At 38.7% G+C, this 23,592-nt stretch overlaps 1 protein-coding gene across 2 annotated transcripts; it reads right to left on the reverse strand.

The window, feature by feature from the left end:
- Window positions 1-923: 923 nt before the first annotated feature.
- On the reverse strand, window positions 924-20,118 carry LOC106945084 (MORC family CW-type zinc finger protein 3). 2 transcript variants are annotated; one of them, XM_015028549.1, is made up of 17 exons: window positions 19,782-20,118; window positions 19,579-19,651; window positions 17,487-17,619; window positions 17,077-17,297; window positions 14,744-14,891; window positions 14,088-14,241; window positions 11,488-11,616; window positions 10,776-10,895; window positions 10,560-10,663; window positions 10,339-10,467; window positions 8,815-8,931; window positions 8,508-8,585; window positions 4,280-4,319; window positions 3,883-4,202; window positions 3,236-3,707; window positions 2,811-2,929; window positions 924-1,930 (listed from the first exon to the last, which is right to left on the reverse strand). In XM_015028549.1, the coding sequence occupies exons 1-17, from the start codon at window positions 19,818-19,820 to the stop codon at window positions 1,774-1,776; spliced, it is 2,553 nt and encodes an 850-aa protein (XP_014884035.1). In that variant the 5' UTR covers window positions 19,821-20,118; the 3' UTR covers window positions 924-1,773. The 2 variants fall into 2 exon arrangements, with proteins under 2 accessions (XP_014884035.1, XP_014884118.1); XM_015028632.1 differs by having other exon boundaries at window positions 2,811-2,926; window positions 19,782-20,117.
- Window positions 20,119-23,592: the final 3,474 nt, after the last annotated feature.

A 23,592-nucleotide genomic window follows, 5' to 3' on the forward strand; every position in this document is an offset into this window, starting at 1 on the left:
AATGTTAATGTTAACTGAGTTTTTTTAAAAATTATAAATAAATATAATTGAAATTAGGCAGAAAAAGAGACGTCATAATAGGCAGCAACATTAAAATAAGTTAATCTCTTTCAGGACTCCATTTGAGCATCTTTGACCGTTCAAAACATGGCTCACATACATTAACCTGAGACTTTTTAAAAACAAACTTTGACATTAAAGACGTCTCCAAATAAATCTAAAAACACATTTTCAGTAGAAGTGTGAAAAGTGCAGTACATAGACTGGGTTAGAACTATTTTAAAATGTCTGTTTATTTGGGAAACCTTTATGTTTCATGTAAAACAAAGGCCTAATGGTGTAAAGGAGGATTTTATGCAGTGGAAACATTGTTTCTGACATCTTGGATGGATCCGCAATTACAGTGATGAGAAGTATGGATGCCATGCAGTGGGTAGCAATCACAATCCATAAAGAAGTAATGTTTTAATTTGTGTTTTAAGATGCAGAAAAGTCATGTAAAATTAATTGTTAACTAACAATAGCTTAATAAAGCTTTACAGCAGTTTTGAATCTCTGCCTGGCTTTAAAACTATATCAAACTATTAACTTGACGACTAAAGTGACTCATTCTTAATCAAACTGGACGGATCAATACACATATAAACCACAAAACATGGTTCTTTTGGCATAGTTTTAGTTTTTATGCATTTGTGAATTTTGCATAACAGCCAAAGAAAAAAAAAATGATTTTTTTGTGGAAGCTGCTCTCATCTACGGCGCTTCCTCATTAGGACGTGAGAGAAAAATATTTTACTACATAGCTTTGCTGCCACCCTGTGGCAAAACTACACTACTACAGCCCTCCCCAAACCATTTTTTTCAACAGGCACTGCGCTGCAAAATAACACACAATAAAATAAAAATAGAGACAGAGCACAATAAATGGTTTCAATATTTACTTCAAACACAAAACTTTTGTCTTTTTGACACATAAAAACAAATTCTTCCATCTCAATAACAGAGCTCCATGACAAATGCATGTATCAGGTGGTAAAAGTATATGTAAAACAAATAGGCCAAACACAAACATTAAAATATGGCATGCAGTTTTAGATAAAAAAGAAAAACATTTTTACAGTAGATGGGCACTGAACAGAGACTCCACAATATTTAAAGTAACGTTTCCACAGGTTGCAGTTAAATAAGTAATACAATTGTACACAAAAAGTCAATAACTAAAAGAAAGTAGACTTTAATCCGTCAAGAACAACAGACATTAAACTGCAGTGATTTTTACAAGAGAGCATTTTATGTAATTTGTCCTTGCTTTCAACAGAAATATTTCCATCAGAGAGGTTCCCTATGAATGTCTACTAAGAAACATGTTGCAGTTTTAGTAATCCGCATCGTATACTGACTGTGTTTAAATGCTACAATGTATAACTCTGTATGACCACTTTTAGTTTTGACAAGGAATAGCATCATTTTAATAAGCTTATGCAGTAACACAGCCTTCTGTCCCTCCCGTGTTGAATGGTTACGGAGTTGGAGAAGCGTGCAACGTCTATCGGAACAAATCCCTAAATACGTCATGTAGTTTAGATTCTGAACTCTGTGGTTTTTCACTCACATGCAAGACACTGTCTAACCCATTCGGTGGATTCGGGAATCTTCAAACGAGCTGATGCCATGAGGTAAGAAAACAAATGGTACGAAGGAAGAACCTGGGTGTTTAGAGTATTCCTTTGCAGGACACACAGGAGAACCATCTTGTGCAGGACTTCTTGGCACTCATAGTTTCAGTGAGTTAACCTCTATGATCTGCTGCAGGATGTTGTCCACGTCTGCCGTCTCTAAGCTGATACCGGCCAGATCCAGCTGGGGCAGCAGGGCCGTGAGGAGCACCACCACGTTATTACGGATGTCACGCAGATTCTGCTGAGATGATCTGATGGGAGAAAGGACAAATCGTCATTAAAGGTTGAACTGCCAGCAATTTAAAAATCAGTTTTAAGCACAAACGGATTTGTTCAATTTAAAAGTGAGAGGTATTTTTTTTTTTTTTTTAACAGTGGTTTCCAAAATATTTAGTTAGAAACTCAAACTTCAAACTGTCATAGATTGACACAAAGTAGCACAAAATTGCGAAGCTAAAAAAAGGTCTCTTCTAAGAAAATAATAAACATTTAAAAAAAATGTGGCATTCTGCCTCCGTTATTTGGAAATGCCTAAATAAAATCCATTATTGTTAAATGGTCTTAGAAGTCTAATTAAGGTCTCTGGTTTGTTAGACGCCATTAATGAAAACACACAAAACTGCAGGTTTTCTGGGTTATGGCTACCATGGCTCTAAAAACGACCTAATTTGGTACACAATATAAGATCCCAGAAAACACAAACATGAAGAAGGAGAATTGTCCATGTCTATCTTGAGCCTAATGCGTGTGTGTGTGTGTGTGTGTGTGTGTGTGTGTGTGTGTGCGTGTGTGTGTGTGCGTTTATTTGTAATACCTTGTGGGGACGATTTTCCTGACATATACTACATTGTGGGGACCAATTGCTCCTTGTGGGGACGGGGGCCTGGTCCCCACGAGGGGAAGCCCTGTTTTTGGGTCAGGGGTCAGATTTAGGGCTAAGGTATGAATTGAGTTTTGGTTAGAGTTAGGGTTAGGTATGTGATGGTTAGGGTTAGGAAAAGGGTAAAGGTAAGGTTTAGGCTGTAGAAATGAATGGAAGTCAATGGAAATTCCCCACAAAGATAGCAACACAAACGTGTGTGTGTGTGTGTGAGTGAGTTATTGCGCTGTCTGAATATCTTAAATACTTACCTGCTGTCGTCACAGGAGTCACCGTCACTCACTCTCACTCTGCTCTGACCTTCACTCCTCTCCTTCCTCGGTCTGCTCTCCAGTGCTGCAGCCACGTCCGGCACTGAGGTGGAGCACTGCTGGACACAGAGCATTTACAGGTTGCTGCACGAGACTTCCAGGTTCCAGTTTTTATACTTTCCAAATTAGCTTTTTAATTGACGCTACTTTTCTTCTTCTCTAAATTTGAAAAACAGATTTTCTGCAGTCAAATTACAGCATAAGCACAAGGAAAATGTCTTTCCTTTAGATATGCTAGTGATACTGCATTGCTTAAGTGGGTTTGCTCAGCCATTCCTAAACAACAAAAGTGTAAATCAAAGGAATTACATGTTCAAAGAATAACTTGAGCACACCAAACTGACTACATAGATAAAATTGTAAACCTCAGCCATGACTGTTTGGCAGCCGACGTCCTTGCTGGTAATGGATGCTGTCGGTCTCCCCGTCCCTTCTTTCTCAACAACGCCATTGGCTGTCGTCATGGTGCCTTGCGTTGTTTTGGAGACCTCCAGCCCGAGAAGGCTCCGTAGTCGCTCAGCTTCCTTCTCCAACGCGGCCAGCTTCTGCACTTTAGCTTCCCGCTCGCCCAGCTCTGGAGGCAGCGCCTTGCTCTGCGGCCGCTCCGTCCTCAGTGGGGACACCATCACAGTCTGGGTGGCCAGCGGCGAGTAGGTCCAGGTGTTGGACGGGGTTTGCTGCAAAGCGTTTGACTTCTCCACTTGGCTGCTGTTGTCCTTTTTGAATGCGTTCGTTTGTTTCCTAGTAGGAAAATCCTCCGTGGGTTTTCCCGACTGCTCCGGCCTCCAGCGCTTTTTCGACATGTAGGTAAAAATAGGTCCAGACTTTCTTTTGCGACTAAAGAACATAAAGAAAATTCAGTTACTGTTGCTGTGTTTGTAAATGTGTACACACATTTGATCTTTTCTTCAAACTCAACCTGAGCACTGTTCATAAACTTACTTTTAATTACACAACTTAACATGTTTTTCATGAACAACAGCACCCCCTTGTGGTGATTCAGATTTCCCACCTGAAAGTGTCTGTGTGCTCCTCTTCCTTCTCCGCTGTCTCCTTCTTTTTCTCGTCCTCCTTGTCTTCAAGCCTCTGATCATTTTCCTCTTCTCTATGTTCAATCTTCTGTTTAATGACCGGATCTCTTCCAGAAGCCTTCTCTTGGGAGTGTGTTTCCGACTTTGTATCATTTGTGTGAGTGTCTTTATGCAAATCCGCCTCGTCCTGTTCCAGTCTCTGTTCATGCGTACTGTGTTCAGGTCTGTGTTTGGACGGGGAGTAGGGCTGCTCTGATGAAATACTTTCATCCTTCGCCTCTTGTTCCTCCGAGTGCCACGCCTGCAACACAACCAGGTGCGCTCATAAAACCTTACCAATGCAGTTTGGTAAAAACTGTTGCTAAAAATATCACGTACCTCTTGTGATTTTTCTCGTTTTCTGCTTTTGGAGTGCTCTCTGGAAGGAAACAAAAGCACAGTGAGACACTGGGAGTTTATACATCATGGTTAGATGCAAACAGAGATGCTCACAAGTCAATTTTCCCAAGAGTCTGAAATAAGCTTTTTCTTATCAAGTTTAGTTTGCTTACAACACAGAATTGCCATAGGTTGGGAATTTAGATCCGTCCCTTGTCCTTAGTAGTGTTGTAGTCAAGACTACTTAACCTCTGTTTTGGTCTTCTAAGATTTGTTCCAGCATGCAAATAGTTATGAGGAGCAGCAAATTAACCTGAAAATTAAATTGAAGTCTAATATTTATCCTATTAGAAACCTAAATAGACATTTTTGTTCAAAGAAAGTAATGGCAAAATATGATCACCTTTTAATGTCAGATTTCTGTAAACAAAGTGCTTCTCATCTCGTCTTTATGATGATTTACTTAACGCCTTTTGTTGCTCACATAATGCAGGTAATGATTTATTAATGAAGAGAAACAAACCTGTCCAAACAAACATGAAGAGTGAGTCAGAGCGCGGTGAGTGAACGCAGAAGAATGTTTGAACTTCAGCATGAATAGAACAGGAATTGCTTTCGGTAAGTCAGAAATCTCTCCAAATAATGCCACTGACTAAGAATCGCATCGCATGCAGGTAAGCTTGAAATGATACACACGACTGGCAGATTCTCACTTATTTTTACGGTAATTCAAACATGATGTTTTAACAGAAATAAGTTGAAAGCTGTATTGCCATTCTGCTTGTTTATTTAGCTTTATGAAGAGAATCTTAGCAACATTAAGTTGGAGAGGAAAGAAATCTAACTTTAATATTTTCTCATTTTAAGGCACATTTTAGTTTTACTTTGAGTCTCAAGTTACTGAGAGTTTGTGGCTTTAGACCGGTGGGCTAATTATTTCTCTCATTCTGCAGTCTTGTAGTTCAGACGCATAGCAGATCATTAATGGATGAACTCTATCCAGCTTTGCTTATAAGAAAATGTCCTGAAACTCCCCATTAACCTGCTGCTGCTGCTGCACTAACCACTTCTTGACACTAAATCTGTCAAAACACGTTCTGCTCTTTGACAGATTTAGAGACGTTTTCTTTTTTTAGTGTTCCCAGTAATTTCCAAACAAATGAAGCTGAAGTCTAGAGTAAAAAAAAAAAACAAAAACAACAAACTTCCTGATAATGACTTGCATTAAATTTGCACTCTTTCTTCTGACTCTCTAAGCATTTGCATCTTCCTTAATCTTTCTGTTCATGTTCACCATTTAAGATACTTTGTAAATCGAAGCCAGTAAAATTTTTTACTACATCTTTAGGATTTAAATAGCTGCAGTTATAAAATTATTCATTTTTTTCATGATAATTGCTGCTGTGGTTTAAAGTGCTTCTTAAATAAATAATAGGAGTTACGCACGTTGAAGTAAGGCTCCTACATGTTTCCCTTTGCTTACAGGACAGAAATATCCAGAATAGTAGAAAGGTTAAGTATTTAGGACAATAGCTGGTGTTCAAGTCTTTGTTGTTAAAGCAAGATAATAAATGAAACCTTTACTTATTAACCTTAATAGTTAAAATATTATTTTGGAAATAGTAGGTGATTTAAGGGTTTTGCATATAAAATAATTTAATCTTGTTTTTAACACTATCTTTCATCCTGTGGGTGGGAAATTCACACCAGGTCAACTTTACAGTCGTTATGTTGAGACACTGCTCGGCAGTTTCTCAGCTCTAATAAAAACCCTGATATTGTAAGAATCATGTGACACCACTGCTGATTCCCTCCAATTAAAGGCAAAAAAAAAAAAAAAGCTGCAATTTTTTTCTGTATCTAAAAAGTGAAACGCAGCTCAAATTGTGTGAATGTGCTAAATGATGCAGAGATTTCTCTGAGCGTAAAAGACTGCTGCCATATTTTCTCACCGTCCTGACAGGAGGCTCCATCTGCAGAAAGTGCAGATCAGGACGTGCAGGCAAACCGAGCTGGCAAGAGACAGCCTGCCTGGTACCTCCGACTTACATGGCTGCAAGGCATCCATTCCTGTTCTCATTAAGGAACCTTAGCAACTTTCACCTTGTAATGGAAGAATTAACTTTTGACTTTGTGCTTCTTTTTATTTTTTTTCCCACGCCTGTGATAGTTAATCATTATGTAAAACAACACCTTTGTTGGTATCTAAGGTATCAAACAAAGGGGTGTAACTCGGAGCCTTGCTCCAACGGAGATATAGATTTGTCCTAAAAGTCTACAGATTTGCTATTTCTGATTAGATAAAAATAAGAAATACCTCAATATAACACAAATCTCAAATGACTTGCACTTCAAACCACATCATTCTGCTCTGTTCTGTTCTGAAGTAAAATATTTAGTTGGATCAAAGTCAGCAAAGGCAGGATAAGGCATGATCATTTTTTTATTTGCTTTCTAAATGATCCTAATCCCGCCTGGGGTTTCAGGGTGCAAGAACGTAAACATTCAGTAAACAACGCTCTAGCATTGCTTTTCTGTGCTTCTCATACTGTGGCATACATGACTTAATCTCAAGCAAAGGAAGAGAGGCAGATTTATTAAAACATGGCCAAAGTTGGGTAATTTTCAGCACACAAACTCAAAAATCCAATCTGTTTTTGGACAGTGAACGCACCATCCCTAAGCCCCATAGCGATACTTCTCTGTGTGAATTTGTTAGACAGGGAAAAGACTAACTAGTAGTTAGTTATTTTCTAATGTTAGTAAAGTGTATAAAACTGAAGTCAGAGGAAACTCAGACGTAAAAGGTAATTTGAAGGAAAACATCATTTTCTGAGATGCCTTCAGTACATACATATTACAGCAAAAATTATTCTGATTTAAATATTTGAGCTTTCAACCTGTATTTTATGAAACATGCAAGATTTGAGAACGTCCTTTTCCCTCTTGTTGTTAAGAGAAATGACCAAAAAGAGATCTAAGCTAGAGTATGATAAATGTGTCATGAAGGTAAAAGTATGCCATGCTCAACACGGCCGTAAGCCACTTTCTAGGAAATGCTAAATTACCTTTAGTCAGTTCAGCCAAATGGAATAAATTTTGGCAGAACCGTGAGGCATGTGTAAACATTTTGATGTGGAGTTTCGACTCCACGGACGAAACTAATTTTCAAGAAGGAAACAAGGGATCTACCTCTGGAATCTGACCTCAGGAAACAGGCTGAAACACAGTCTGAGCATGCTGAGTCTGTCCTGTTATCTTATCGGGTTTCTCACACCACTCCGTGACCTCCTGAGCCCCACGCACCTCCAAATATGGTCAGTTCTGGTCATCTCACTTCCTCAAGCTAAATGCTGAGGCTGAAAAGTATCAGGCCACAAAACCGCTACAGTGTGTTACAGCGGCAAAGCGCATTTCCAATCCACACTTCGTAACCTATGCTTCTTATGCATGTATGCTGAAACTGAAACACTTTTGGAAGGAAAGGCCCAAACACGCGGAAAGAATGAATAAATCACAGTCTGCATTTCATTTAAAGCAGATTAGTCATTTTAAAACCCACTGTTGTGGACAAAATATACTTTTTTGCAGCATTCCCACTAAAACAGGAAGTTACTACCGTATATGGAGGATGACCGCGTGTCCTCTATGACGTCATGTTTAAGGTTATCCCCTTCTGTTGCTATAAGTGGAATATGATCTGTTGTCGGGACCAAACATGCTTTTTAAGCAGTAATATATCCAAGAGAATTAGAGCTACAAACTCTGTTTATGCAGCAAACACAGGTGAGCTCAGTGGATGTCAGGATGAGTTTTTGCTGGTTGAACACTGTGTTACGCATCAACACTAGATTATTTTCTTCATAATGTAACATTGTGGCTCTCTGACAACCTTTGGCAGCGAAAAACGTAAAAATGTTTGCCTTTTAGAGCTACTAAAACTGGTTTGTGTAATTCTGTGGAAAGGGTAGCACAGACATATTCACTCCACCACTTGCGTATTGTGTATGGAAAACTCACTGAGTCACACTTCAGTCAAATCTGACAGTGGGAAAAAAAAAAAATATGCTTTTCTGATTATTAGATACATGTTCTGTCACATGGAGAGCCCAGCCTTCACTTTTAAGGGCCAGAAACCGAAAAATGGAAACCACAAGGTGGCAGACACATGCACGCGGGCGCACAGGAAGACAAGTGTGTGAGAGGGTCTTGTGAAAAAGGAATTTACAGTTTCTTGTGGCTTTTCTGGTAGCTGGGTGTTAACTGTTCCCCGCTCTCCTCAGCTTCCTCTGGCGATGAGCAGCTTCTGCAAAACCATGAGGCCCAACACAACATCAGTCACTGCTAAAATACAGGTTGGCTGAATGTCACCAAAAAAAACAAACAAAAAAACAAACAAACACTGGCAGCTAAAACATCACATGAAAAGCAGCAGAAGTTGCATTCACTTTTTTATGTTAAGTGGGTAAAAAGAAAACAAAAAAAGTCTAATAAAAGTGAATATTCCTGCTGGAAGACATGTAAAAATGCTCCACCTGTAACGTGGATTGGGATTCTGGCTGCAGCTCCAGTTTTCTGGCATGACCTTGTAATGACACGGTGGGACACTTCGCCATTTCAGACACTCCTCGCACTGTAGCCACACAGGACCCCTGCAAAGACAAGCAAAGCTGGTGGTTAGCAGAAGATTTTATAAGATTACTATGATTATAAATATTACAGCTCAGTATTATGGTTGAACAGCCACAAAGTCTTTTTCCAGTGTATATTATAGTCTTAAACCGGATCTTTCATCCTTCGTTTTCAAGGAGATACTTGAAGGTCTTGGGACAAAACTGACCAGGATGGATTCAGCCAATGGATGGATAGATGGAGACACTTTCAAGAATCACCACTTATTTAAGGTCATTTAAAGTTTTCCATGAACTATATACCCCAATCTCCATTTGGGAAATTGGGGATATAGGTTGAAAAACAACATTTTTCATTTGCTTATTTACCGTTTCGTGCTTCATTTATGATGATTAATATTTTAGAGGAAATTCTGAACTCAGAAGGAAGACAGTGTGATGAATATAAAACATGTTCTCTCTTGTTTCAACTCATTAACATGGAATCAGAAATCTGTAGGAGTTGTGAATGAGAGGCTTTGTCTAGTTTAGTAAATAAGGCAAAGGAAGTTAATTTGCATAGCATCACTCCTGCACAAGCCAATGCGTAGAGCTTTGGAGTGGGTCAGAGGAAAAACATTAAAAATAACTTAGCTTAAAAAAGATCTCTGTATGTCAAACATTGAAAAGCGTTGACTTACGTCACGTAGTTTGTTGTCAAACTGGCAAGATATGTCACTGATCAGGCAAACAGTTAATTCTCAGATTCTTTGATTGAAGCACAAAAATGTCTAAAAACACTGATTTAAAGGAAGCAACCATTTCTGCACTTCTCAGGTTTTCAGAGAGTTTTCTCCAGAACGGAGGAGCATTAAAGCTAAATGCCTCATTGCCCTGGAAACCATGAGTAAGCAGGTCTTTAAAGACCAGAAGGGTCAAAATGGTTCACGCTTGACAAGCAACTTGCCGATCTTTGCCCAAGACCTTTCAGTGCTTTTTAGACCAATAGCAGCATTTATCCTTTATTGAAAATGGCAGTTAGTCTGGAGTAACATGATCCAGTTTCCTCTTAGTCAGGACTCTGGCAGCACAATTTTGGGTGAACTGCAGCTTCCTGGTTGACAAGCTTGCACTAGTTTTCTGTCTCATTTTGACAGAAAAGCCAAAAGGTAACAATCAGCCGGTCCAGTCAAGCCAATTCTGTAACTTTTTTAAATGCTGCGGCTTAAACGACAAATGCAACTCAATGAAAAATGGGAAGAAAATTAATCAAAAGTCTGAATAATGTCTGCTTGAGGAGGCAATAAGATAAAAATAATAATGGAGTGAGAAGAGAGCCTTGAACGTTGATGAGTACAGAGCCCACAGGGGTTGTCAGCACTGACGTGATAAAAATGAGATCAGACATATTTCCATCTGCTACACAGAAGAGGTAAACCAAAAACTCACACGTCCGCCTCCTCTTGGTCTTCGCTGTCTTCTTTATCTAGAGCCTGAAACTCTCGCTCCCTGGCCCTCTTCTCTGTGACCTCCCTCCAGTAGTCATTAAGTTTAAGACCCAGAGCGCCAAGGGTGAGTCTTGACAGCAGAAAGAAAACAAAGTCTTTAACATTTTTTCCCCTAATTTGCTAAAGAGCAGGTAAGGGAGGCTAAGCTTTGTCGTGAGGTACCTGTACTCTTTAGTGTACTCAAAGTCCTGCTTGTTGTGAGCAGGTTTGAGAAAATTACACTCAATGATGCCGATCACCCCGATGCCTACCCTTTGACCCGAGGCCTGCAAAAAAGACAAACAATAACAATGAGGGAGATTAATACTTAGCACAACATAACATCCATCCATCCATTCATAACATGTCAAGTATATAAAGTATTATCATTTTTGTCACCTTTAGCTGGCAGCCCACTTTCTCATAGGCCTTAATGAGTCGGTTCCTGTGGTACATCATGATGCCATAGTGCTCCTTCTTCTTAGGGTTCACGCCGAAAGTCACCTTCACTTTCTCTTTCTGATGAGCAGCAGTCAGGGAGAAACGGCGCTACACATGGGCACGCTTCACATTTTTTAAAATAAAAAACAAAAACATGATTAAACTCACATATCTTTGCTCACTAAGTAGATGTAAGGCAACGCAGAAGCCAAATAATGACTGGCATTTTTGATAATATAACTTGAGGGAGATTTTTTAATGGCTCTTTCCATTATTTAAAGTATTTTTATCTTCTGTGCATTCACTGTTTGAAAGCAGCTAACCCAAACTCAGTGCTTCATTAAAATTGATCAGTCTGGATTATTAACTTTCTAACACTTTTCAGTCCCTTCGTATTGAATAGAGAACATTCAGTAAAATCATTACTGAAGGAAAATATCCCATTATTAAGGCAACAAATGTGACTTCCATCAATTTCAATAATAACAATAATGTTTTTAATCTAAGCCTTTTTTTAAAATGAAAATGTTCCCTTTTCAGCTGTAGCAGTTCATTTTGTAATCCATGATTCCCTGTTAATAAATATAAATGACGTGATTCAACATGTGAAGCCAAGAGCTTCCGACTTCTGCTTAGTTTGAGAATATATATGCAGATAACACAAGGATACGCTAAACTGAGGCTTGTAGACGTCATGTTCGATGTGAGTCAGACTCTTGGACACCAACTTGGCCAGGACTTTCTTCCCTCGTAGAATGACCTGCGTCCGTGGCTTCAGGTACAAGATACTGAGGTAGGCCTGAGAAAAACAAGCAAGCAAAGAGAAAATGCAAATACTGACGTATTTTAAATTATTATTTTTATTTATTTATATTTTTTGGGGTGACAAGTTGTCTTGGTTGAGAGTATGAAACCCCCCCCAAATTTTTAACAAACTTTAAAGTTGTTTCACAAATCTGAAATCCAGCACGCTTCTTACAATTTAAAACAGGTAAAACAGAGATGTAGTCAAATCCTCCAGGCTGCTTCAAAAGGGAACTGGGGCAGGCTTACTAGAAAACCACAGATGTCTTTGGTGGTGGAGAGGTTCTTGGTTTCTGCTTGAAACTGGAGCTCAAAAACCTACACTTACCCTTTTCTCCCTCACGTGCGTGGGGCTCACCTTGACCTGAACCACAACCACTGCACCTGTTTCAGTCTGGGCCTGCTCAGAACTCAACTCAGCTTTGTGAGCTATCCAGGGCTGTGAAGAGGCGTTTGCCCTCTGACAGATTTCTTCTGTTTCTGATTTTTTTGTCAAACTTTTGTCAAATGTTAGTGTTCATTTTCATAGGAAACCCCCGCCATCAAAACCAGGTTGGCCCATGAAGCCTGCTCCACAATACCAGTCCAAACAACTACTGGTCACCAGTTCATTGGATTTCTAACACGCCAAGCTTTAGCTCTGGTCTGATCTCAGTGCCAATTTGGTGGAAGATCAGGAAATCTAAAAGGTAAGAAATGTTTGAAAACTGCTTTTTTCCTGTTTTTTACGCTGCTTGCTGCAAAAACCACAAAATTTTACTAAGTATTTTTGGTCTAGTTTCTAGAGCAAATACCTTAGATAACGCTAATCTATGAGTAACTTTTCACCAAGACATAGGAGCTTGCTTTAAGTCAATAAACCTTTAATGTTAGTAATAAAAAAACACTAGTACCACTGGCACTTTTACAGACATTTTCCCCATGTTACAAGTGAAAAAGTCTGGAACTAGTAATTTTAGTATTAAGAAATTATTGACTTAAACCTGTTTCTGAATTTGTGTTTTTGCTGTGATATTTTTGTCTAATGTGAATTAGTTTCATGCTCTGAATCACTTAATGTGTACATGTTTTTCTTTGAAACATTTGAAATTGTTTTATAGTTAACACAATTTGATGCAAAGTAAGTTGTCAAGCTAACCAAGTTGGCCAGAGCTGCTTCATTGAGCCCACTTTCTGTCCACAATAAGAACTAGAGAGAGTGCTGCAAATAAACAAAGCAAAGCCAGAGCGTTTGCTAGCTGAGCAGAAACCAAAGCGTCTTAGAGAAGAGCGACCCTCAGCCCTGGCTGCTGCAGGAGAACAAAACCTGCCTACTTTAGAGTGAAAACATACGAGTAGCTAAACACAGCTGGATAGGGACGGGTTGAGTGTTACCTAGCAACCAGGCGCTATTTTTGTGAAGGCCAGAACATTCGGAAGTAAGATGAGGAAGTGCAGCAGATTGCTTCTGAAATATCTCCAGCCAAGACTCGACGATCTCCACTTATGATTTAATACATGAGCAGAGCAGCAGCTCCCTCATTTCCCTTCACTCCTGTAACTATTTTACTCTTCCAGGTTTGTAACTTTGATTCGTATTTGACGTTATTGTAAAACTGAGCTGAGCTGAAACAGGAAATTACTGTGGCAGAAGCCGAGGGGTCTTTTCAGTCAGGATGTACATAATCCTTACAGTTACTATGAGGAAGTCCACAGAATGCCGTTAAAAGCAGCCAGCTCATCCAAAAACAAGAGCTCTGATGAAAATTAGAAACAGATCATATTGCTTTAACTTCCCTTCATTGGCTCCCTGTTAAATGCAAATACAATTTAAAATTCCCCTTCTTACGTATAAAGCCCTGAATGATCAAATTTCATCACACATCAGAGAACTGATTGGTCCAGTTGTTATCTTGATCTATCTCTAGTTATGCTGCTATATGTGTAGGGTTAGAGTTACTTTCTTCTTCTTCTTCTACTCTCAAATTTGCATTATTTTCTGTTATTTCAACTGTTAAATTTATGTTTCTATGTGTTTTTTTCTCTTCATAGAAGCCAAAACTGGCTTGGTGCTCTGTGATAGCTGAGATTCTGCTGTACGCAGAATATTCAAAATTTTCAAAAATCTAAAGATTTTCAAAAATCTAGACGCAGTTTAAGTTCACTATTAGGTTAAACATGCAGCTTATTTACTTTGTTGTTTGGGAGATAGTAAGGGGAATTGAGATCATTTCTAGTAACTCCTATTTTTAGCCAAAAATGCAAGGTTGTTGAGTTATGCGCAGAATCATACTTAAGCTTTTATCTGATCGGTGAAATGCAGATTGTTGTGCCAAAGATTCAACAGACTTCATGGGTTTCACAGCTGTAACATGGTCAGTTTGCTCTGAAAGGACTTTTGATGTGCTCACACCACAGTAAAATAAACACAATGCTCCAACAAAGGCTAAATGAATAATTCTTAAAATAAACAAACGGTCGGCTCACCCTTAGGCTGTAATACATGTCTGGGATGTTTTGCTCCGGTCTCAGGGACCCGTTGTTCCTCAGGCCCTGCTTCAGCTCCTCAAAGTGAATCTCAGGCAAACGAAAGTCAGTTGAATCGGTGTCGAAGTCAATCTCAGTTTTACCATCTTTGGCTCTTCGGGGACACAAAACAAAATAAGCGTTAGAGCACGTTTTCCAGCTCTGAAGCTGCTTTAAAGGAGTAACGAAGGATTCAAGACAAAAACGACAGTAAAACCAAGTCTGAATCACAGATTCAACTTTTACTTAAAACTCCCTCTAAATGTCACGCGGCCATTTTTTCCTAATCTGCGGTGCCACACGTCTGAGCACAGAGAATATGATCAGGAGGAAGTGAAAAAACATGAGAAACTTATAGAAATAATTTGATTACCATCTTTTTTTTTCAAGATATTCACAGGAAGTGGCAAAAATAAAAATAAAACACAACACTTATACTGCTTGTGCCCCAGTAAATTGAGGCTTGTGATAAAATCATTCTCTAACTTAAACAAGCCTACACACATCTGCTTCTGTCCTTATTATCAAGCATCTAACACTCAAGTGAGCCCAAATCAAAGAAAAAATTGTGACAATCAATACGAAAAAAACGACACAAAAAAGCGTCTGTTTCTGACCTGCGGATATTCCATATCAGGATCTTGGTGCCTTTTTTTGAAGGAATGGAGTTGAAGTGGGTGAGTATCTCCTCCTGGGACTTGATGATGGAGTGTTGCAAGATGGCTGCCAGGCTGGCCTCTGAGTCTTCAGTCACAACCAGAGACCGTAGCGCTGAGTTAAGGTCCGATCATGTGTTGAAGTTTACATCTAGACAGTGGTGGCTTTTGATAAAGGCAACACGGCTTCCCGCCCAGGGCAAACCTAGCTATGGGGCGCCCCGACTGAGATTTCTGTCGCAGACAGAACACAAAAGCTGTCTTGTATTAAACCATAAAATAAAATAAAAAAAATGTAAGAAAAAATTTGTTTCCCCTAAATAATTGTCACTTTTAGTTATCAGTAGCTAATAATAGCACTTTTTTAAATTCTTGCAAGAATGAGAACAGGAAGCAGGCATGTCACACATGTCACACGTACACACAGTCCGCTCTGACTACAGAAAGAGTCACAAGCTTTTTACACCAGCATCGTCACTGAGGGTTACCAAACACACCAGAAGTCTGGGATCCAACATCTGGCTCGGATCAGAACCACTGTAACCTTTCAGTCAGGATGCTGAACCCAGAGGAACGCTCTACCCATGCAGAACCTCCTGCATGGGTGGAAAAACACAATAGGATCACATTTAACCCAGCTGCTGCTGGGGCAGGTACATTCAGTGTCAAAGAGAAGCTAAATACTAAAACTATACCAACAAAACACAATTCCTAATTTTCTCAAACATAAGATTACATTTCTTCCCCCATTTTATTTTTTGGAATCCATGTTTGAAGCTGCATCTAAACAAACTTGGATCTCAGTGAAAAAGTAATTAATCACACCCACTTGTTTATTGAATCAAATGCAATCAACCAGATGTTTTTTTTTTTTTTTTTTTTTTTTTTTGAAAAGCTGAGTGCAATTTCACCGGCCATATCTACACCACACTGCAAAATCCGTTTGGCAGAACTTGTCTGACAATATGAAGTGGGTCCAAAAGCACAACATGTGCTGATCTAAAGTCTGACTGAGCCAAGATGATTCATGATTAAACACAGGACCTGGGGAGTGGGAGAAGTTAGTTTTTTTTTTTTTAACTTGCAGGTTGTCTTGCCCTTAATGAATGAAATCATCTTGATTAAACTTGGAGGAACAGTCTGTTTTCTCAACAGTTTGTTTAGTTTAGGATTCACTTTATTATTAAACAACTAAAATGCTTGTTGTCAATTTCCGTATTCATAGACGTCAAACCTAAGTATCCAAGGAAGAAAAAGTGAGGTTCTGGCTTTCTTATCGACTTTTCTTGAAGTAACAGACCTTGCAGTGAGACGTTTACTGTTTTCCTTCAACATAAATCTCCCTTACAGAGGGGCTACAACAGAGCTTTTGCCCAATGAGGAAGGGGAGCATGTCTATTTTTTAACAATAAGGCTCTCACTGACAACTCCTGCATGCACTGGAGCATTGTCCTACATAATAAAAGGCAATGTCTTCTTCATAGAAACAGACTTTTTCTGTATCGGTGTTTGAAGAAGACGTCTTCTAAAACATTTTGTTTGGATTTAGCGTGATCCACACACGGTTCATCAATCAGAGTATAACAAAATTGGAGAGTATGTTTTCGGAAATTCCTTAACCCAGTTTTGATGTTTCAACATTTTTGTCCTGTTCATATGTGGTCGGGTTTTAAACTCCCTAACCTTGTTAGGCCATGTCTCTGAGCCCTGATCACCTTGGTCACAACAGGACTGGAAGAAAATGGCTTTGTGGTGGCTTTTCTCAAATCTTTGTCAGTTCATTTACATTTTTTTTCAATGTGTCTTGTGACCCTGTTGCATATTTTTAACAGGATATTTGATGGTTCTGTGATTGCTCCCCAATATCTTTGCAACTTCAACAGTTCTGCATCCCTGTGAAACACTTCTATCAATTTTGGACTTTTCAGATCCTGTCAGGTCTAATTTTGTGGTCCGTTTAGCCCGAGGACTAGAAGCAGCCTAATTACTATGATATAAGGTGTTGATCTCTTCAGACCACAACCTCACTATACAGGTCCATACAAGCTGGTGTTGAAAAATTTACATAAGTTACAAAATGATCAAATTTCTCACTTCCCTCATAACTACGCAACAGCGTGCTTTATTACAGCGCAACAGATTTACATGCAGGATGGAGGTATTTATGCTAGAGCTATCGCTGTACCTAGATGAGGACAAAAAAAAAAAAAAAAAAAAAGAATCACACGTATTGATACTAACAATAACCAACAAACACAGAGCGTGTTACATCTTAGGCTTTTTAAAAAGGATATTGGTCTGTTGATTGAAGGGGACTATGGGAACAATGACTGCCTGCGCTTTGATGTTTTGCAGGTAGGTCTGAGAGAGCAGTCCCACAGTCTGACAGCCGCCATTTTTGGTGAAGATGAGCGCATCCCGACCCAGACGCATGGAGCCGGACTTGAAGCCGTTTCCATACAAGCCGATGGCCTGCTGGCTGGCTTTACCTGTGCCCTTTTCTGTGAAGCCAAAGCTGGAATGAAACGGGACGACGATACTGATGACACTCAATACGACCATGGACATGTAATACCATAATTACTGTTATTAATCAGTAATTAATGAATACGTTATTGATATTATTTTTTTAATTGATGTTTAGATATGCTGTGGGTTCTTGTGTTTTCCACATAAACGTCTTGTTTCAGTTCTTCTGACTCACCTGAGCATCTTGTGCAGCTTATTAGGTGTCATCCCACTGCCATTGTCCGTGAAAGTCAGACAAAGCTGATCGTCGATTTTAACTACATCTATCCAGATCTGTTTGGCACACACACCGGGGTCTGACGCATTGTCTGGAGGACGAAAAGGGAGAACATGCAAAACTTAGAAAAGAAAGAAACACAGGAAAGGGGAGGACTGAGATTACAGAGAAACAATTGATAAAAGAGTAACTCCTCTTGCAGATGCCGACAGAGGAGCACAGCTTTGTAACTGATTAGTTGTCCTGTAGTGTTTATAAACGGTGTTTTTGCGAAATCCTGCGAGTCTTAACCAGATGGAGTTCCTATGAGGAGCACAATCAAACAACCTGCAGAGCTAATCTGCACATGCATAAAATGTGCAGATTAACTCTGTTAAATGTTAGAATCCAGAGTGTAGCTTCCTCACATAGTAAAATCAAAAACTACTTATGCAGGTGCATCTCAATCGGAACCTCCAGATGAAAAGAAAATCTACAGATAGATTGGTCTGTTCATCCTTTTGAACTTTCGGTTGTCTTGTACAAGACTTTCGAATGACTCTTTCACATCTGATCAGGTAAGAAAAGCAGCCGCTGTGAATGTGATGTGAATATCTGTTTAAAAATCTGTTTTAGCAATCAATGATTATTTAAAGTAAACTTCTGTAATCCGCTCAAAGTCTGAGACACGAACCTCTGGCTATGTGACTCAGACATAAAATATTTACCAACAGAAAGTCAGTCACAGGTTTTTTTTTTGGCTAAACAACTATCCCCAAAAAGAGGTCAGTGTTATAATACACACTTTTTTATTTAAGCAAAATGTTTATTAAAACATTTTCTAAATTTAATATTCTCTTAAAATTCAATTTATGTGCGATTTGACCAATTTTATAATTATTTGCTTTTCAAATCTGTTATAATATTCACCAGTCAGAGAGCAGTCAAAACTGAGAACGACGATTTTCTGCCTTCTTGTAAATTTATCCACATAAACAGTTATAGTGGGCCAGATTTGGCCCTGGGGCCTTGAGTTTTACACATGAGGCTTAACAGTTTATTGAACTATGTCATTAAACGTGTCAACAGTTTAAGGATCTATGCAGCACCGTGAACACTTTGACACTTTTGAGACTGTAGTTGTTTTAAGACGGTACAAGTCTGCTCTGGTTTTGGCACAATTCAGACCAAGTATAAGGTTCTAACCTCAAGGAACAACAAATTTGGATTTATATTAAATCAATATGTCAAGAGATTTGTCTAATTCAGGTAAGATACTAACAGCTCATAAACTCTTAACCGAGCCTCAGCTCAAAAATCCTGAACTGTCCCTTTAAATGTGCGCAGATAAACGTGGGGGATGTAGTTTTGAAGGTCAAACGTTTTCTGAGCAGTGAAAGGCAGTTCAATACGAATACTGTACCAAATATTTACAGATTTGAGCACATCTGGACTGCAGCGGGGTTAGGTTTAACTTCACGACACTTTGCAATGTAAAGCCGTCCTATAGCTCCCCGCCGGACAGTGCATTACCTAGTAATAACACACAGCAGCACTGATGCAAAATTTACAGATCTAACAGGACGTATTAACTGCAGCCCTGTCACAGTTCCTGTTAAAAGCCCTGCAGCCAAATAATGGCGGTTGGGTCTTAGCCAATGAGAGCACACAGAGTGGAGGCATGACAGCCCAGAGAGAGACGCTGTGAAGTCACGTTGCACCCCAACAGCCGCGTTTATGCTTTAAACCCCAGAAAGTCTAACACCAAACCGTTCAGAAAACATTCCTCCAGCAGGGAAAGTCTGCAGAATTCACATTATTTTGAATGTACGCAGATGTACACGCTCGACAATAAAAGAAAGCTTGGTTAGACTGATGAAGTCTGGAGTCTTTAAGAGGAAGTCCATCGCTCCAATTTAGAACAAAGTTTGCGAAACACGCAGCTTTCGGTGTGCGACAGCGGAAGAGAGAGCAAAATGAAACCACGAAATGTTGCAACAGCATAATAATACAGAGTGCAGGTGCGCTGCCCTATGCAAAGTTTCTATGTAATCGTGTCATTGCAGTTTACCTATTAACTCCGCCACCGCGCTGAACGGCCAGGTATGACTGGTGGAGTTGCTGTTTAGAAAGGAAGGGCTCATCTGGAAAAAAAACAAACAAAAACAAAACAAAAAAACATAACAATCAGCCATTAACGCTCCTTCTGATGTTCATTAATCAACGCGATTCTCTGGAGCAGAAATACATGATTATAATGTTTGAAAAACTTACGGAACTGAGGCGAATCCCCTGCTCGCTTAACCTCGCCATGTTTTCTCTGTGATAATATTGCTTCTGAGAGCAGGTACGTAGCTTCACACGGCAGAGTGGGTGCGTCCTGTGGGTCGCAGACAGAGGAAGTGCCGCATTTAATCATTTAAACCGACTTTGAACTAACTAATGACACATCGTTCACGTCCGAGTGCATCTTTTCTTTTAGGTGTTGTTACGCATAAACCACATAGATGATCGTTTCCCTCCCCGTTTGCAGTTATCGTGTTAAGCTATAGGGCATGATTGTGGTTTGGTGAGTGCTCTTATTTTCCTATCTGTTGCAAAGTGAGTCTGAACTGCATGCAGCAGTTCAGACTCTACATGCATGCAGCCAATTCGGCTGCATGCAGAACTGATAAAAAAATAAATAAATAAAAAAAAGAGAAAAGATTCTTGCTTTACCTCCTGGACTAAAATGAAACAACCTAGTTTCAAAAATAGAATATTGTAACGACTTTGTTCTGTGTATGTGTGTATTTTAGAAATGTACGAAGAAATAACTTTAAAAATAAATAAATAAAATCAATTCAAGAAAAGCCCAAACAGACTGAGCAACAAAAGGTTCAAAATAAAGTAAAAATGTAATAAGAATAATCAATACCTCCTTTAGATAGATAGATAGATAGATAGATAGATAGATAGATAGATAGATAGATAGATAGATAGATAGATAGATAGAGTGCTGCACCCTGCCATATTACCAGAAAGTTAAGTGGAAGGAGAAAATGTGGGAAATGTTACACCTCATCCTTGAAAAAATTGCAAAAGCAAAACTTACTCAAGAGTTTGGGAAAGAGTCACAAGATGTGGGTTGTGGGTGGAGTCAATGTTTTAAGATTCTCCAAACACAAACACTTCAAAGCCATAAACTACAACTATTTTATGTTAAGTATGTTAAGTCTTTCCAGGAAAAAAGACAATAGCAGAACCGTCTTACCTTGGCTAAGGAAAAAAAGGACTGGATTTTTGCTCAGGGTTGCATAGTGAGCTTTGCATTTCATTTGGAAATCAAAGTCCCAGCGTCGTTGCTTCAGCTCCCGTGTGAAAAGTGTTCAGGGATGAATAGAGTCATGCTACCTGCTGGTGTTGGTTCACTGTGTTTTCTAAAGTCGACTGTCAGTGTAGGAACTTTAAGAACACTGAGTTTCCTGTTGACTAACAAGCTTTTCAGAGACAGAGGTTTGCTTTTTCCACAGGACTCGTCACCTGCCTACACGACCAAAAGCACCAATACCTCGTTTGTTCTCCACAGAGTCAGTGAACTTCACTGGCCGGCAAACCCTCATGACCTAAAGCACCTGGAGAATTTAAAACTGAACTAATGGGTTTCATTAACTATAATGCATAGTTATAAAAATTAACCTTCATACCTCAGAGTGAAATATGTCACTCTGTGTGTTATTAATGAATCTCATTCTCTAAATTAAATTATTGAACTGAATCAACTTTCCGTAACGCTCTCACTTATTGAAAATCCACCGTATATTTCAGCAGTAGTGCAGTGCAGTTGGAGATGTAACAAAGAAACAAACTTCCATTACACTGTGCATAAGTTCAAGGTTAATAAGCCTTGTGTGTCCGGTTTAACTCTGCTGGGACAGGAGAGATTAAACTGCCAACTTTAATCTATCGGAATAAATAAAATAAATAAAATAAAATCATTCTTATGTGCAACTTGATAAACCAGCCCTAAAAAGACTGGAGTCTCCAAAGAGTGGCTCACAGGCCTTTGGATTCATTCTGCGTAATTCTAGACTGCAGTTCAACAATAGAGCTAATCTGTCCCTCCAGCAAAGCAGAGGAACATGTTTTATATTTTTTTTATCATGAGATTTTGCAATGACAAATTTGACAAAACAAAACAATTTTCTTCTATTTGGCTTTATAAGGAATGTTTTTTTTTTTTTTTCATTTTAATATCATTAGAAGAAGAGCCATAAACATACAGCAGCTCATTACTGAAAAACAAACTTGGTCACACCCATCCATCACACTCGGTAAGACGCAACAAATGTTTTTGTAGAAAGTTCTCTCGTAGTTACTGGAAATAGACTAAAAATAAATTCTAGGCTGACAAAAAAAAAAAAAAAAAAACGTGAACAAAAACGTTTGGAAACTGTCTGGGAATTTTTTTTTTATAAACATTTAATAATTTGTTCTTTTATATTTTGTCTTAACAAAATATTGCATGCTTGATTGTTTACAGTGATGCACATGTAGAGTTTTAGTCATTTTTGTGATCAATTTATTTATCTCTTTACCATGGAGAAAGTCAACGTCCCTCAGCCCTCCGGCATTCCTCATAGACAAAAGTCAAGTTGTGGCAAAAGTTCCATAAAAAATGAACCTAAACAAAGGTTTATTTATTTTATGAGTCCTACTTTCATCAACTCAAATCCAGATCATTCAAACTGCACAAGAGAAAAGAATGAGACTGAACATTGTAAACACACATAACATCTTTGTAACATCCATTATCTCTTTTTTTCAGAGAAGTCTAAGTTGTTTACCTATGAAAGTCAACTAAGTCAAGCTGAACAAAGAACATGTCTGCTCAAATGACTTACTGTGGACAACTAAAATGAGATCAAGTTGAATTGTTTATGCTCCTACAACAAAACACACCGTCTAAACAAGTTATTGCTCAGGCTAATATTCTCTTGCCCTTTAGTACTGCTTTTGAGAACCTGAAAAACCTCATTACTCAACTAAACGCTAGAGAATTTACCATCAACATTCAAAGAGAAGATTTTCACCAGCTTTCTCTAAAATCCATTTGTAAGGACATACATTTTCTTATCCTAATTCACACCCACCAACCACATCATCAGACAAATCTCGCAAGTAACGAGGACTTTGTGACGTGGTGCATTGTCCTGCTGCAAGTTAGCTTCCAGGATCTTCTTCTGTGGAACCAGATCCCAGATTAAATTTATTTTCACAGGACACCTTTCCAAGTACAACATTTATAAGAAAAACCTTTGCACATGAGGATTGATCAGGATGTTAATTTAACCTACGACCTGCTTTTGTCTGTCTGTCTGTCTTTTTGTTTTTGTTTATCTTGGCTGTTGTGGAAAACTGCCTCACACCTCTGCAGAACAATACTCAACAATTAGGCAACTTGTACTTGGCTCTTGTCAGATTTATCAGTTATCCAAGTGACTTATTATTTTTATTATTAATAATAATTCACTCTATTCAATCTAAGCTGTCTCTTTGTCTCTCTCTATTGGGAACTTCATTTGGGTTGTGATGTTCCTCGAGTTACCTCAGAAGTGAAATGCACACTGCATCTTCTCAGGAATGTCATTCATGAAACTGTTCAGCTACTTGTTATTGGACTTTCGTATAAAATCCAGATGAAACACACAACACAATAGATTTTGTAGTTTTAATGCAGCAAGATCAATGGGTTGGAAATATTTTCCGGTATTGGAAGCAATGACATATCAATGTGAGGATAGAAACAAGGTTACATTTTGGGGATGATTATTATAGCTCAGCATGGTCATCTATTTTAATAAAGAACGTTAACAAGAGCTACATGCTAGGCCTGGTGTAGATTTTCTCTTGATTGTGAATTTTATGCTTTTAATAACTTTTTAGCTGTTTTTATATGTTGTGTAAAAATGTATGTATGTGAGATGATGTTTTATGTGATGCTGTTAATGTTTTTTTTTGTTGCTACAAATATATTTCACTGGTTTCATTGATAAAACTTAAAAAACTGTGCATTCAACTTAGTTTCAATAACTCAATCTTGTGA

Source organism: Poecilia latipinna, unplaced genomic scaffold (genome assembly GCF_001443285.1).
Source record: "Poecilia latipinna isolate Pla-1442-1.1 unplaced genomic scaffold, P_latipinna-1.0 Scaffold0, whole genome shotgun sequence".
NCBI classification, from domain to species: Eukaryota; Metazoa; Chordata; class Actinopteri; order Cyprinodontiformes; family Poeciliidae; genus Poecilia; species Poecilia latipinna.